The sequence below is a fragment of the Durio zibethinus genome, chromosome 16 (genome assembly GCF_047325235.1).
Source record: "Durio zibethinus cultivar Kanyao isolate XHJ-2024 chromosome 16, ASM4732523v1, whole genome shotgun sequence".
In the NCBI taxonomy this organism is placed as follows: Eukaryota; Viridiplantae; Streptophyta; class Magnoliopsida; order Malvales; family Malvaceae; genus Durio; species Durio zibethinus.
In genome coordinates this window covers 1,132,822-1,148,177 of record NC_143177.1, presented here as the reverse complement: position 1 = coordinate 1,148,177, position 15,356 = coordinate 1,132,822, and the positions used below count along the sequence as shown (strand labels likewise).

General features: G+C 31.4%; 2 protein-coding genes across 6 annotated transcripts; both read right to left on the bottom strand.

Moving 5' to 3' along the window:
- Nucleotides 1-552: 552 nt before the first annotated feature.
- On the bottom strand, nucleotides 553-3,101 carry LOC111298564 (uncharacterized). Of its 2 annotated transcripts, none has more exons than XM_022893285.2 (4): nucleotides 2,831-3,101; nucleotides 2,571-2,708; nucleotides 1,936-2,184; nucleotides 553-1,001 (listed from the first exon to the last, which is right to left on the bottom strand). In XM_022893285.2, the coding sequence occupies exons 1-4, from the start codon at nucleotides 2,900-2,902 to the stop codon at nucleotides 798-800; spliced, it is 663 nt and encodes a 220-aa protein (XP_022749020.1). In that variant the 5' UTR covers nucleotides 2,903-3,101; the 3' UTR covers nucleotides 553-797. The 2 variants fall into 2 exon arrangements, with proteins under 2 accessions (XP_022749020.1, XP_022749019.1); XM_022893284.2 differs by having other exon boundaries at nucleotides 553-1,010; nucleotides 2,831-3,090.
- Nucleotides 3,102-6,856: 3,755 nt separating this feature from the next.
- LOC111298565 (double-stranded RNA-binding protein 2-like) lies at nucleotides 6,857-10,997 on the bottom strand. 4 transcript variants are annotated; one of them, XM_022893289.2, is made up of 5 exons: nucleotides 10,792-10,997; nucleotides 10,173-10,385; nucleotides 9,708-9,982; nucleotides 8,520-8,739; nucleotides 6,857-8,304 (listed from the first exon to the last, which is right to left on the bottom strand). In XM_022893289.2, the coding sequence occupies exons 3-5, from the start codon at nucleotides 9,951-9,953 to the stop codon at nucleotides 7,004-7,006; spliced, it is 1,767 nt and encodes a 588-aa protein (XP_022749024.2). In that variant the 5' UTR covers nucleotides 9,954-9,982; nucleotides 10,173-10,385; nucleotides 10,792-10,997; the 3' UTR covers nucleotides 6,857-7,003. The 4 variants fall into 4 exon arrangements, with proteins under 4 accessions (XP_022749024.2, XP_022749022.2, XP_022749025.2 ...); XM_022893287.2 differs by having other exon boundaries at nucleotides 10,785-10,916; XM_022893290.2 differs by lacking the exon at nucleotides 10,173-10,385 and having other exon boundaries at nucleotides 10,792-10,924.
- Between the last annotated feature and the right edge of the window lie 4,359 nt (nucleotides 10,998-15,356).

The window sequence follows — 15,356 nt, the reverse complement described above, 5'->3', positions numbered from 1 at the left end:
CTATTAATTTCGTATTAAACATATGTAAAATATAAAAAATTACTAAAAATTACAGCATCGAAACGTTTGTATAATGTTAACTTTAAGGAAGCCATCAATTTTAACAGTGTTAAGCAACTAGAATGGATTGTTACAGGTTTCTTTGTTTCCATTAGCTTTTTCCACGATTCTTCAAGTAAGTTTCTTCCCTCAATCTTGGTGGAATATAATTCATCTTTATTTGTAAATTGAGGCGAAATTATATTAACTCGAATTATTTGATCCTTTGCTCCTTTGAAACCAAATTTTGAAGGATGACATCCAGCAACTTTTTTTCTTTTTTTTTTTCAATACAGGGGTGGGGGAAGAGCGACTCAAAACCAATCCCTCATGTCCCCTTTCACTAGGCTAGGATACAATACGAAAACACTATGAAAATCGTTAAGAAAATGACACGATTTAAAATTTTAACAACAATTTTATTTAGCAAAATCCAAAAATTATGTCTCATTTGACATATTAATATGAATTGTTATACATACAAGCAATTTTTATATTTAAACAAAATACAAATACACAAACTATTATATATAACAGAAGAAACAGAAAAGATAAGCAGCTAGGAAGTAAAGTGTATTCTTTAGAGATTAGAATCTCAAGTTTTTCATTCAGTTTAGACTGCTGAATTCCTCAATTGTTGCAACTAACAAAGATCACATAATCACAAACATATTAAACGTTGCATATCTGCTCGTCATTGTCCGATTATCTAACACTGTCAGTTTGAGCTTTGACCAGACCAGAGATAGCTTGTGGAACTAGGAAAGGATGAATATCTTAGCTCGTAAAAGCTCTCGACCTAGTACCCACAGCACCTCCTTTTCTTTCGCTGTCACAAGATCTTCTAGAGAGACACAACGAGAACGATATTCATCTTGCATGCGATGGAACAATCTGCCACGGTACCATTTGACACAAACTTGACGATTAGAAATCTTGCTACTCTGAAGTGCTTCCACGACCTGCAAAGCCTGCCCATTATGATGTTAAAACATCATTAAGCACAAAATTATGATGCATAATTTATCAGGACATCATACAGTTGTTCAACATTCCCATAGCATATAAGCTAAGCGAGTTCGCCACCAACTGTAGCAGCAACATCCACTAAAATCTGTCCTTTTTTAATGCATTTACCCCGCTGAACCCAGGGAGTTTGCTAGATACAAGTATTTTTGTTAGACCGATGATACATAACTAACGGAATGCTTAAAGTATCCCATTACCCGATGAAATAATTGTTAGCATTAGTAGAAATGATCTTTCCGTCATGATCAGCTATAGCGGGAACCCCTGAATCTAAAGCCACTTGGCATTCCAACCCAGTTCTAAAAGGTACTTCTCGGTACGATGGTGAAATTCCCAATCAAGGTACTAATTTTATGTCTCCTACCCACCCAAGGCAGACAGAAGGCACATTATTCCAACAGCTGGAGTGTGATGTGCAAGGCTGAAGCCATTGATTGCAAAACATATAGAAAAATATGGTTTTAAAACTTAAAATCTATAGAGAAGATCATTATCTAAAAAGTGGCAGACCAGTTTAGCTTTTGGATGCATGCCTAATTACATATAATCATTTAATCTTGTGTTGTCATCAGCAGATAAAACAAGTTTCCTATCCACTAATTACATGAGAATTGAATTATTCAGAGCTTATTACAGCCAGTCTCCACTGTAAACATAAATTCTGTAACAGATGGAACAACCGACATTAGATTACCTGACTAATAATGAAATTCCTGTCTATTCCAACTCCTCTTTCTCTTTCGTTCAAGTAGATCATTTTCCCTAGAACATTATTTTCTGAGTTTTAACATTAACAGAAGCAGCACAAACACTATTTCAACAATCTAAAGAGAACAAACAGAAGAGGAATGCAAAAAGGAATTTTACCGGCACTTGAAGGCAGTCAAGGCAGAAGTGTAGTCCAACCAGGTTAAGCAAAACATTCATCTTTGGTTTGAACAGCAACATTTGAACATCTTTAAATCCAAACTGCATTGATTTCAGGCATTCAATTGCTCTCAGATAGTCAGTAACCTCGAGTGACTCAAATTGTGAACATTGTTTCAAAAATTTAACAACAGATGCAGCCTGATCTCTCATCTTCTCATGCTGCTTCATGTAAAATCTCCTCCAGCCCTGTCATCATTTTTTCAAAATTTTCAAACCAATAAAAAGAATTGCATTACCTAACCAGCACCCCTAAAACTAAACCTAACACCTCTTAAATTTTAACAAAAACCAAGAAATATATTTAGTGTTTTCAGTGTCAATACCAATTATGACACGCAATTTTTGTGTAAAACCAGATATGAATACATGAATTGTCATAGTTTACAGGACACAAATAAATGAATGGCTAGGTCTACTAACTCATAACTTCACTTGAATGACATTACAAAAAGAAAAAGAAACTCCCATTTCAAAGCTATGAAACAAAAGCAGTTAGGCAAATCATCTGATATGAGCAGCAAAAAAGTCTAGTTTTAACCAACAATTCCAAACTTAAATCACCATGGTACTACCTTGAAGTCGGGGTCTTCCAAGGCAGCTTCATACAAATGAGGCCATCTTTCTTTGAAAAGCGGCTCCCATAAATAATCCGACCCAAATAACTCGCGGCAATCCCGAGAGCAACAGGCCAAGGAGTAAAGGTCCGGCTCCTAAAACCCGAAGACCAACAAACCAAAATCTCATTTGCATTCCAACAATACCCAGAAAGAAGAAAAAATAAAAACTGAAAATTTATGGGAGAAAAGAAACAATGAAATGAGAGCAAACAAACCTCGAGGCAAGATGCAATTTTGACAGCTACATCCTTTGGGAGTGAGGTGATTGTGTAATCTGATTGCTTCATGTTTTTTTAGGTTGGCTACTGAATTTTTGAAAGATAAGATCATTAATATCTTTTCCTCCTGAAGATTAAAAAAATTGCTTTATTTTTTTGGGTTTTGCCAGCTGGGAATTCAGAATATCAGATCCCTGCAATTTTGGTTTCTCACGAGATAGAAATATATCTCAAATTTAAAACTTAATTTTTTTATTTTTTCTAAATACACTCTTACCCTTTATTTTCGATTTTTCGTTCCCACGCTTTCTTTCTTTTTTATTTCCCTTCACTTTTTAGAATCGAATTTTTAAAAAATAAATATCAAACAAATTTTAAAAATTTTCACATACTCATTTTCGAAAAACATAAAAAATTTTCGAATATCCATTTTTTAAAATTTTTGAGTATTCTCATAAATAAATATTTGAAAATTTTTTAATCTTCTTAGATATTTATTTTAGAGAAACTCAATTTTATTTTTGATCACTAAATATTTTAATCATGGACTTTTAAATCTATTTACTTGATCATATATATAATTGAAATTGAAATTAATGTTCTCAACATATATGATATAAATTTGTTTTCACTTGAGTTTTCAAAAAAATAAAAAATACTGTTTTCTAATTTTTTAATTTTCTTTTTGTTTTGCATGGGCAAAATGATATTTTTATTTTTTTGGTCTCAAAACAAAAACATTTTTATCTTTATATATGCTTGAAAACTAATATGTTTGTTCTATTCGTACATACGATAAAATAAAAATAAATAATATCGATGACTCATGTGTGTACATGCATATTAGTTTGAACTCGAATATCTTATGGAACATTGACTTTGACAATCTCATTTACAATCTAATAAATTCGATAGCAAAAATTTTTAAATTTTTTGCCACCAATAAATATTAGAGATCTTTACCGGTGGAATTAAGTTATACATCAAAGAAATTATTAGAGACATTTGAAAATCTTAACGTATCAAATTTATTTATTTTAGTATTCTTTATTTTAATATTAAATGTATTTATTTTATTTATATTAAAATTAAACATTATCAAAAGTTTATAATTAAATATATATTTAAACAAAAATTTATGTATTTTTCAAAATAAATTTTTAAAAATACAAGATGACTCTCAAAAATCCATTTATGAGAATATAATATAAATTTTGAAAATTAATTTTTAAAAATTATATTATTTCTTTGAAAATTAATTTTTAGTAATCATTTTTTTTCAAAAATAAATTACCGAGAACATAATATAACTTTTGAAAATTTATTTATAAGATTTATGAAAGTGGTTTTGAAGTGTATAAACTATTGAGAATATTTTATAATTTTTTAAATGTTAAATTTGTTATTTACTACATGAGGTAATTTTAGAAAAAAAATTGGTGGTATATAAAAAAAATTTTGTGAAGTATTCATACGGCTTCTACTGGAGATACTTGTTAATGTTGGATATCATTGAGTTAAATGACACGCAAGTTTGTTGTCATGACTAGAGGTGTTGATAGGTTAGATTGAATTAAATTAGGTATGATTCATATTTGATATTAATAATTTATATATTTATTTAAATTTGATTCAATTCAAAATTTAGATCTCAAATTTTTTTAAAATTTAACTTAAATTAAAAAATAAATTTCAAATTCATCTATTAAACTTAATTTATATAATAAAAAATATTAAAAAATGTGATTAAATTAAATTAAATTAGATTATATTTAATTTACATATATAAAAATTAAAATAAAAAATATATGTGTAAAAATTAAAAAAAGTATATAAAAATAAAAATTAAATTTAATAAAAAATATATAATTTTATATATAATTTTTATATATACGTGAAATATTTTATATATAATTTATGTATATATATGTGTATATACGGATTGAATTCAAATTTAAAATTTAATCTAAAATTTAAATGAATTTAAAAATTTTATCAAAATTTGTTTAATAAATTTTAATTTTTTATTTAAATTTAGACGAATTTTTGAACTTAAAATGAATAGGTCGACCTTGCAACAAGTTTAGTATTGTTATTACAACGTGGGCAATTTGCTGTCGGTTTCCAGTTCTTGGAATCAGTGGTGTCCACGTGGAAGGTTGTGATTTGAAGTTGGAAACAGCGTCGTTCGACTACGGCTATCTTGGGACAAGAATTTCGTATTCTTGAAGGCCTCTTTTCCAATTTTTTTTTTTAAAGGGAAAAGAGAAATGCGTTTTTCTTTTGAAAGAAAAAGGCCGAAAATGATACAAGTGTAAATGAAAATAATGTTGCACAAATAATAACGTTATCAAATTTACTCATATTTAATGAAAAATTTATTTTTTATTTAAATAAACATAATAATGGATATTATATTATAAGTATAAAAATAAAAATAAAAAATATTATTTTAAAATTTTATTTGGTGTAGATATGGAGACGAGTAATATAATATAAAACTTACCTCATATCCGTATTCTATACATATATTTCTATATAATTAGTAAATAAATTTTTTATTAAATAATATAAATTGTTATTTTAAATTAATTAGAATTAATATATTTTTATAAAAAATATTTAAATATACAAGTTAAAAAAAATATAAATATTATAAGTATGGGAATTACCGTATTCATTATGGACATGCGGATGAAAATGATGATAGATTTAAAATAATCGTTAGGTATAAGTGTGGGTGCGAATGAAGATGAAAATAAATTTAAAATAATCGTTAGGTATAAGTATGAGAATGCATATAATATAAAAATCTGAAAAAGAGATAAGAAATGCTCTAACTGTCTTATACCTTACTCATTGACATCCTTGACAAACAATTTGTCAAAAGGTTATGTTTTTATTTATTAAGTTTAACAAATTTTATGATTCATTAATTAAACGAATAGATCACAAATATAATAAAATTCTTTCATATTTGATTTATTTACACCTTTAAAAAAGGTAATTAATCTACTTATTTATTTATTTATTTATCACATGAGTAAGGCTTGAGAGACAGCTTCTTTAAGCTTAATAATTTTAGGCATTGGTAAGCCAAAGTGTCACGGGTCGAAATTTAAACTCCGAACTCGCGCGACTCCGAGACCCGGGCATTCATCTCTCCGACGTCTTAAATCAGTCTTCCGCCACGGTTCACACCCTTGTGAGGTATTGTCCGCTCTGGCCCCTTTGGCCTCACGGTTTTGTCCTATAAAAGGCACCTCACAAGACAGAGGTAGTGTGAACCCTTTTATACCCCAGTGACCCTCTTATTATGTTCGATGTGGGATTCATGACTCTTCCTTAGGTCCGTGACATTCTCTCGCACCCAACCTCGTGACGCCCTCGTCACGGAGGCTGACCACCTTGCCTACCTCCCTCGAGGTGCTTGGCGTGGATCGAACGGTTTAGGACTGGCTCTGATATCACTTGTCACGGGTCGAGACTTAAGCTCCGAACCCACGTGGCTCAGAGCCCCGGACATTTACCTTTCCGGCTCTTGATTTTAGCCTTTATTCTAGGGATATTGCCATTAAGTGTAGCCGGAGCCTCAACTATAAATAGAGGGCTGCTCCACCCTTATTTGTACACCATCAAACACTTCTGTTTCAGTGAATACAAGAGCATTTCTAGCATTCTACCTTGTTATCCTGTTTCTCTTTAACTTGCGTAATCAGCCCTTCCCATTGTTCTAATGCTCGCACGTTTGTGTTTTAGGCTGACTTAGGCATAAAGGAGGAGATTCCAAACTTAAGGCCGCACGGTTTCTGAGTCTAAGGTCGAAGCCCGTGACAAAAGCACTGAGCTGTCTTAGAAATCAAGAAAGCTGCCCGAAGGCATGATCAATCCGAGTTCACATGTTCATGTCTTCAAATGGTCATACTACGTTCCCAACCAGGGAAGCCATGATAGTTAAAGCATCTGTTAAGATTCTGCAAGCAGAACCTTCATTTGACAGCCAAGAGAGAAGATGGTAAAAGATAACAAAAAATAGATGCTTTTATTTGTATGTTTCTTTATTTCGTTTCTTTATACATTATACCATTTGACATGTAAAATTCTTTCAGCAATTGCCTGTAAAGAAAATATGCAACAAGATCGGGCAAAAAAGAAAAACTCTGAAGTTGCTTACATATGAAGTTTACCAAAGTCCAAGCTTTGAGCTGAAACTTCTCCTATTGATTCAACTTTGTTCTCCTCATCGCTGGAAAACAGTCTTTCTTGGTTGGGACCGGGAGGCGTTTTAGCCGGAGGAGCTGAACAGACTGGCACAACTGATCTAATATGAACTGCTGGTGCAACGAATCTAGCTGATTGCCTCACTCCAGCATTCTTCATTCCTTCTAGCCGAGGCCTTCTGGAACATGTAGAAGCACTGATTCTTCTTGGTGGAGTAGGCGTTTGAAGGTTCAAATTTTCGGGTCTCAGAGAAACAGGACATGAAGTACCAGCTGTTCTGACCATCAGAGGGGCTGCAAATGAAGCTGGTAAACCTGTTACAGATGTTGCAGAACTCACAGCAGGGAAATTTTGGGGCCTAGAATTTGAGTGCAAGTAGTCTGAGGCATGTGGATTCTGCAATGACAAGTTGGTCTTATCTATGCTTATTGCTTGTGGTCTAAGCCTGGCATCTGTGAACGATGATGAAACACAAGGTTGTGCAATTTGGTTGCTTTCTAGTTCATTTGAGAAACTAGTATATGGCATTGACCTGAAACTCCTCTCTTCATTCTCCCCCTCCAGCCTCTTCTGAGGTTTCTGCTCAGGGTAACCGTTGAGACAACCCGAAATATTTATTGCAGAACTTGGAGAAGGCGTTGATGCAACTGACATAAAATTCTTTTCCCAGTGGTTGGAATCTCTATCACTTCTAAGCCACTCTTGTTCCACTTGCGGTTTTTCCTCTATCTCTTGTATGGTGACTTGGGAAACACTCTTACCTGGGTCAGGTACTGGATTTGTTGAAAAATATAGAACTGGGCTGATTCCTGGAACAACTGAGGTGGAGTCTGGCTCCTTAGCTAGGAAATACTGTCTATGATCTGGTTGGAACACAAAATGGATAAATGGAACAATCTGAGGTCTATGTGGAGAGGTAGGTTGTGAAGAAAGCGAAAAGAGGTGTTTTTGATTATGGTATGCTGCTTCTTCGAGCCATGCTTGGTACATAGATACTTCTGGGGAGATTTGAGAATGCGCCCAACTTCTATGCTGTAAGGGAAACAATGATCTATTATATCGGCTTACATGCTTCTGGATGGGGGCTGAATTATGTCCATGATGCTGGAATCTCAGTGATGACTTGTTTGTCTCTCGTGGTTGGAGGGAGGCAAGATAACGGGCAACAGTTACCTGTTCCTGCTCATCATTACTCCCAGATTCCGATAAAGGAGAAAGAGAGGAAGCAGTTGAAGCGCCTGACTTTGACACTGTATCAGCAGCATGAGGAACCAAATGATAAATGAGAAAGGCATACAAATATTTATATATATATCTACACACATATAGATTTACTTCTTCAGTAAGCCTAGTATGTTCTGTAACTGTTTCTATTTTAATTTCTTTTCATTCTGGCTAGCTACCTACAACAATTCCTTCTACTTGTGAAAAACAGCCAAAAGAACCAGGACAAAAAAATACATACACTTTTTCAAAGCACTCCAAGCAGTCATTGCTGCATTTTTCTGAGCTTGCTTCTTGGTTTTAGCAGTCTCTCCCCTAAAGCTCATTCCAGCAAGCTCCACCGTACAAGAGAAAACAGGGATATGGCGTGGTCCAGATCGAACAGTTGTATAAACTGGAAGTTTCAATCCAGCTCTATGAGCTGTTTCTTGAAGCAGATTCTTGTAAACTCCAGTTTCATCCTGCATCATTGAAATAAGTAAACATGTGTAAATTTTAAAACTTGAAGTAATGTTCTCAAAAAAATATCTAAAAGCAAAACAGCATGGTAATAATTACACCCCATGCAGAAAAGCAAAACAAAACAAAGGAAACAAATAGTTACTGGTGCTGGGGTCAAACACTATTGGAAGCCTCCTGCTTTATTTCTTACACAGCAAAGCAGTCATCATGGACATGAAATAATTGGTTTTGAAATTAAAAAAAAAAAAAACACCTTAGTCAAGTATTATTTGTGATTATTTATAAGTACTATTTTCCTAATTCTCCTGTTATTTGTACTCTGCACTTCTGCTACTCTCCAGCACAGCATCTAGATCACAATCAATACAAGCTCATGTGCATGAAAGTTTGGGTAGTTAACATTCCATTGCATAAACATTTTTGTTATCTACTTTCTCATGTTTGAGATCTTCCATAATGTTACCGCTTTATGTGTTTTATGTCTATATTGAGTACCAACACCCATGACTATATCCACATTTAAAAACCATAATAGTGGAATGTCATTAATTTTTCTCCAACAGAATGTGTCTCACCACCACCTTTTTTGCCACCTTTTCTACCCACCTGAACTAAAACGGAGGTGGTAAAAAAATTATAGCAAGTGTAACGTTGCATATATATATATATATTATAATCAATAATTCAACGGAAGGCAAGAGGCATAGACCTCAGAAAACAAAACATTTCCAACCTAATTTATGAGTATGACCTTGGAAAGTCTTAAATAAGGAGTTTGCACACAATTCTTAAATCATTGAGTATGAAGAAAATTATGATAGGTTACATGTGTAAAAGCTTACAAACCTACTTTAATTTAGTAGACATAAATATCAAAAGGATTGTCAAATATGAAATAATTCAAAGTTTCAGGGCTAGTAGGTAAGAAACTAATTAAAGAAAAGGAAGAAATAAGTTAAGTACATACCAATACTCTTGCAGCCAATGCTTTTGAAGGACCTTTCTTTGAGAGCACACCAAGTGCAACTTCAGCTGCAGCATGTTCTGCTTGTCTGAGGGTACTGCAAAAAGTTGGGCTCTCAAAGATTTCCCCATTGAAGTTGACAGTGGCTTTAAAGCGAGGAGCATGGTCTGGTCCCTCCCGTATACAAGCATAAGCCGGTAAGTTGAAGCAGCTTCTCTGAGCTAGCTCTTGCAGCTGGTTCTTATACATCACTGTGATTCGGACAACCGCAAGGTGCTCTATAAAAAATAAGAAAGAAGTCAGTCATACAGGCCCACTTCAATAATTTCAAGAACAAAAATTATATAAAATAGCCCCTGGAGACCTTAACCACCCCCTCCCCATTGCTTTATGTTTTCCTTTTTCTCAAAGAGATCATCTTCAAAAGAGAAGAAGCTTCAAAAGGCATATACTAAGATAGTAACTCACTTAAAATTTTATACTTCAAAGACCCAATCGGACAAGGAGCCAGAAACCAAGTGAAGAAACTCAGGTGACCACAAAAAATTGAGAAGCTAACTTGGCCTTAAAATTGAAGAAACTGTACATGAAGTAGGAAAGCAAAACCAGTATCGAGCAAAGGTAAAAACTTCAGTCCTGTGGACTTCTTGAACTATCCCCAAACTAAATCAAGCATCTGAGCTGCAGATAGATTGGACAACAAAAAAGAGACATATCCTTACATGGCTACACAAAATTTCTTCATAAACAATAAAGGTGTCAATTCAAAACTAGCTCATAATCCTGATAAAAAGGAAAAACTTGAGAAAGTAAATGAAGGTGTGAATCTTATGAAAGTCTTTAAATCAACCCGTTTTATCAACCTAGCCAACCATCCAATGAACTGAACCGACAGAGTATTTACTGTACTTTGAATTCAATTCAATTTTAAATGCTACTTAAAGAACCCCACATTTAAAATATTGAAAAAAATAATCAATCCCACCTCGATCAGACCACCCCCAATACAGAAAACTCAAAAACTCGGATCAAACAAAAACCCCATCAAACCAAAACATCAGAAGAAAAGAAAATTCTAACCTTTTACCTCAAAAGGGTGTCTAGTTTGCAACTTTGATGACCTACTTGAAAGATGGATAACTAGAAAGTAACACCACAGTTACCAGAAACCTTGAAGGATTCCAAACCAAACTAACAAATGGATACTCAAATCCTTTGTCTGGATTTTTTGTTTTATGTTGGATTATATGCCTGTTTATTTCACTACTGTTGCTGAAAACACAGAAAGAGAGTGCTGACCCTGTTATGTTTCCACAAAATGATAACCTTTTGAAAACCACTTTTTCAAGTTTTTTATAGTTTACTGCTGCAAAACAAAGTACAACTTAGAAAGTGCCTCCCTAGGATATGATAAAAAGAAAGAGAGAGAAAGGAATAGAAATGGTGACGGCTTTAACATGAGCCATTTAATGTTGCTATGAAATTTTATGCGTTAGTTTGGCTAATTGCACCTACCACACTAAATGTAGTATATCAAACATAAATGCATTTGTTTATTTTCTTGGAATGTTGATATTTCCCATCATCTTTATAGCCTAACCATTTTTTAAGTTCTTCTTTTCTCACATCAGCAACTTGAAAAATTGGATTTTTTGTCATATCAATAGAAAAGTTTGCAACTTTTGTAGGAAAATTTACGGCAATATTTCCTTGAAAAAAGTTAAATACATACACAATTATTTTTGATATTATTAGACAGCCTTTTTTTTTATCATTACAACCTTGATTATTTGACAGTCATTTATAATTAAAATATTAGTAATTATTATAGAGACTCTATTTGATCAGGTCCAAATCAATTGAACCTCACTTAATAAAGTCTAAATAGTAAAGCTCAATTATCCATTATCTTATGTTTTATGTACTTTTTATTTATTTTTTGGGCTTTATTTTTTTGATTATTTATTTGTTTTGGTTGATTTATCTTTAGGTTTTGGTTAGATGATAACAATAAAAAAAAAGTTAAAAATAAAACAATAATGAGGATTTCTATTGTGAATTGGTGTTTGGATTTAATTTGCAATAGATAAATGTTATATTTTGTGATAATCGTATCAAAAGTGGATTCGTGATTAACTAAAATTTTTTTTAATTATTCACTATAAATACACATTGATCAGATGTAAAAAACAAAAAAAAATTACAAAAATCACAGAAACATAGATACAAAAAAGCAAAAAGGAAAACACCTGTAAAAATAGTCAGAAATTTGTAAGGATTTTTTTGGTTTGAAAAACAAAAAAAAAATTGGTAATTTTTTTTGAAAAATATTCAAATTTCGATCAATTTTTCGGTGACGATTGAATATTCCAATGAGATTCCAATCAAATTCCCAGATTTCGACGAGGTTTCTAGTTTTTGACATCATATTTTCAGAAACTGACCAAATTTCGACAAACTTTCGATGAATAAACTCAAATTTCTAAAATTTTTTAGAATTCGGTGAATGTTTATCCGGTGTTTTTAGAGAATTTAGAGAGAGGGAGGGAGAGAAAAATGGAAAAAAAAAAAAAGAAGAAAAAAGAGAAATTTCAATAAGAAAGACTGGATTTGGTCTTTCATATTGGTCTTAAAACGATGTCGTTTGCACCTTAATAAACCCCAAAATCTGCTTGTTTTGGCAGTGGGTGATCGACCCGAACACCAACCCACTTCTGTCGATCCGTGTTTCAGTTGACTCTCTTAGTCGAGTCGAGCCGCGCTGAGTCTTCGAGCCATGTCCCCGAACCGTTGTCTATGACTCCAATCAAGCCATTTCAGCTGCCAAGTCGAGCTTTTTATTTTATTTTATTTATTTATTTGTTTAGTTATTATATTTATTTTATAAGTGTTTTTTTGCATGGTTAAACTTTAAAAAAAATAAAAAAAGTATAAAAACAAAAATGAGATAAAACATTTGTTAGATTAAATATTAATTATCCAATGATGAAATTTTATTTTAAAACTTTAAATGGTAATTTTTTATAAAATTTTTAGGTGAGAAATTTTATTCAAATTTATCCCAAATAGTAAAATAATTTAGATAAAAATTCAATAACAATGATTAATATTTATTTTCAATTAAAAAAAATAAAAATAAAATATAAAAGAGAAAAAATAAAAAAATTAATAAAATATTTTGAAATTAAATACTAATTACCCAATGATGAGATCATTAGAAGTTTTAAATGGTAAGTCCTCCAAGAAAACTTTAAGTGAGAAATTTCTCAAAATTTATCCTAAATGGTAGAATAATTTAGATGAAATTTTAATAAAAATAATTATTTTTACTTAATTAAAAAAATTTTAAATTGTCCCAAATGAAAAAAAAATTTAAAAATAAAAAAAAAAATTTTAAATTGACCAAAATGGTGAAAAATTTAGAAATAAAATAAAACTAAAAATAAATTTAGATGATAAAATTCTTACTAATCACAAATGGTTGATTATCTAAAAAATTCTAAGTGAGCTGTTTCTATCGCCAAGCCGAGCCTTTTTTTGTATTTTTGTATTTTATTTATTTATTTAGTCGTTATATTTTATTTTATAAGTGTTTTTTTTTTTTTTGCAAGATTAAACTTTAGAAAAAATAAAAAAAGTATAAAAACAAAAATGAAATAAAACATTTGTTATATTAAATATTAGTTATCCAATGATGAAATTTTTTTAAAAACTTCAAATGATAATTTTTTATAAAATTTATAGGTGAAAAATTTTATCTAAATTTATCCCAAATAATGAAATAATTTAGATAAAGTTTCAATAACAATGATTAATATTTATTTTTATTGTTAAAAAAATAATAAAATATAATAAAGAAAAAATATAAAAAATAAAAAAATTAATAAAAATTTTTGGAATCAAATACTAGTTACCCAATGATGAGATTATTAGAAGTTTTAAAAGATAAATTCTCTAAGAAAACTCTAAGTGAGAAATTTCTCAAAATTTATCCCAAATTGTAGAATAATTTAGATGAAATTTTAATAAAAATAATTATGTTTTTAATTAAAAAAATTTTCTAAATTGTTCCAAATGGAGGAAAATTTAGAAATCCAAAAAAAAAAAAGAAAAAATTTTAAATAGACCCAAATTGTGAAAAATTTAGAAATAAAATAAAAATATAAATATAAATAAATTTAGATGATGAAATTCTTAGTAATCACAAATAGTTGATTATCTAATAAATTTTTAAGTGAGAGAATATTTTTAATTTTGATCTAAATGGTGGATGAATTAGATATATTTTCAACAAAAACATATAGATACCGAATTTTGTCTGGGTCTACTAGATTAATTTTTGTTTTCAAGTTTTGTTTATTAATATTTTTAATATTATTATAAAAATAAAATAATTAATAAAAAAAAAATAGAAGACTGGGGTGCCAGTGGTGCCTTGCACGACACCACTGGCCACTCATTCCTCTGGTCACCCATACCTTGTTAATTCCAACTCCACAAACCCATACCCACTCCCCTCCACCATGCCCTGCCAAAATCCACTTCCTTATGCACTCAGAACCTCCTTATAAAGCATTGGCCCTTTCTAGAGAGTCCCTAGTTGAGGAGCCCTAACACCCGTTTTGTACCTTCATTTCACAAACTTAGTACCTATAAACCCGTGCCCGAAACCTCTACAACACCACCCAGTATTGAATCCCAAGCCCACCAGTTCCAAGCCCCTTCACCTTACCCACTATCACCCTAACACTAACACCTTAGCACTATCTTAACCTTGCACCCAAAGCCTTTCAATCTAGTCTCTCTTCTCCATCATCACAAAACTTCCATCATAGTCCATAGAAGCCCAAAAAAAAAAAACAATAACCTATAAACAAAAAATCACAGTCATCACCATATAAGCGAGGAACCTAGCATCGAGTTACCTGCAAAAAAAAGGTTTCAATTTATAAAAAAAAAAAAAAAAAAGAAGACCAAAACTTTGAGCCTCGATCTACACCAATCGGGGCTATTTTCAGCCAAAAAAACACTAGATCTGAAAAGAGGATGAAGAAAAGAAGCTTCAGGGTGTTTTAAAGGTTTTTTAGCATCGGTGACTGGCAGTCGATGGTGAAGCACAGCTGTCGGTGTGATTGTCGATGATCGACTACTGGCTGTCAGTCGACCTTAGGAGATTTTTAGGTGAGAGAGAAAAATAATAGAGTTTTTTTTTTTAGCAGAAAGGATAAAATGAGCTAAAAAAATTGGTTTTATATAGAAGAGCAAAGTCCAAAACGATGTCGTTTTGGACCAAAGGGATTTGCGCGTACACCTGGATTCGACTCAGCGTTCGCGCACCCAACTCGCAATCTGTCTCAAATTAGGATTGATCTAGTTGAACCTATATTGAACTATCAGAAAATCAGTCTGAATCGTCAAACCAATCAGATTGACGTTGACTAGACCGTTGATTTAAATTTATTATTAATATTTATGCATATTAAAATTTGTAAATTTGCTAGAATAGATTTTGTTGTTGTTTTATAATATTAAATAAATAAATAAATAAAAGAAAATAATAATGAAAAATGCTAAAAATATTTTAAAAAATAAAATAATAAAATAAAATAAAAAATGATTGATAATAGTAATAAATTTTTTTCTTTTCCCTAC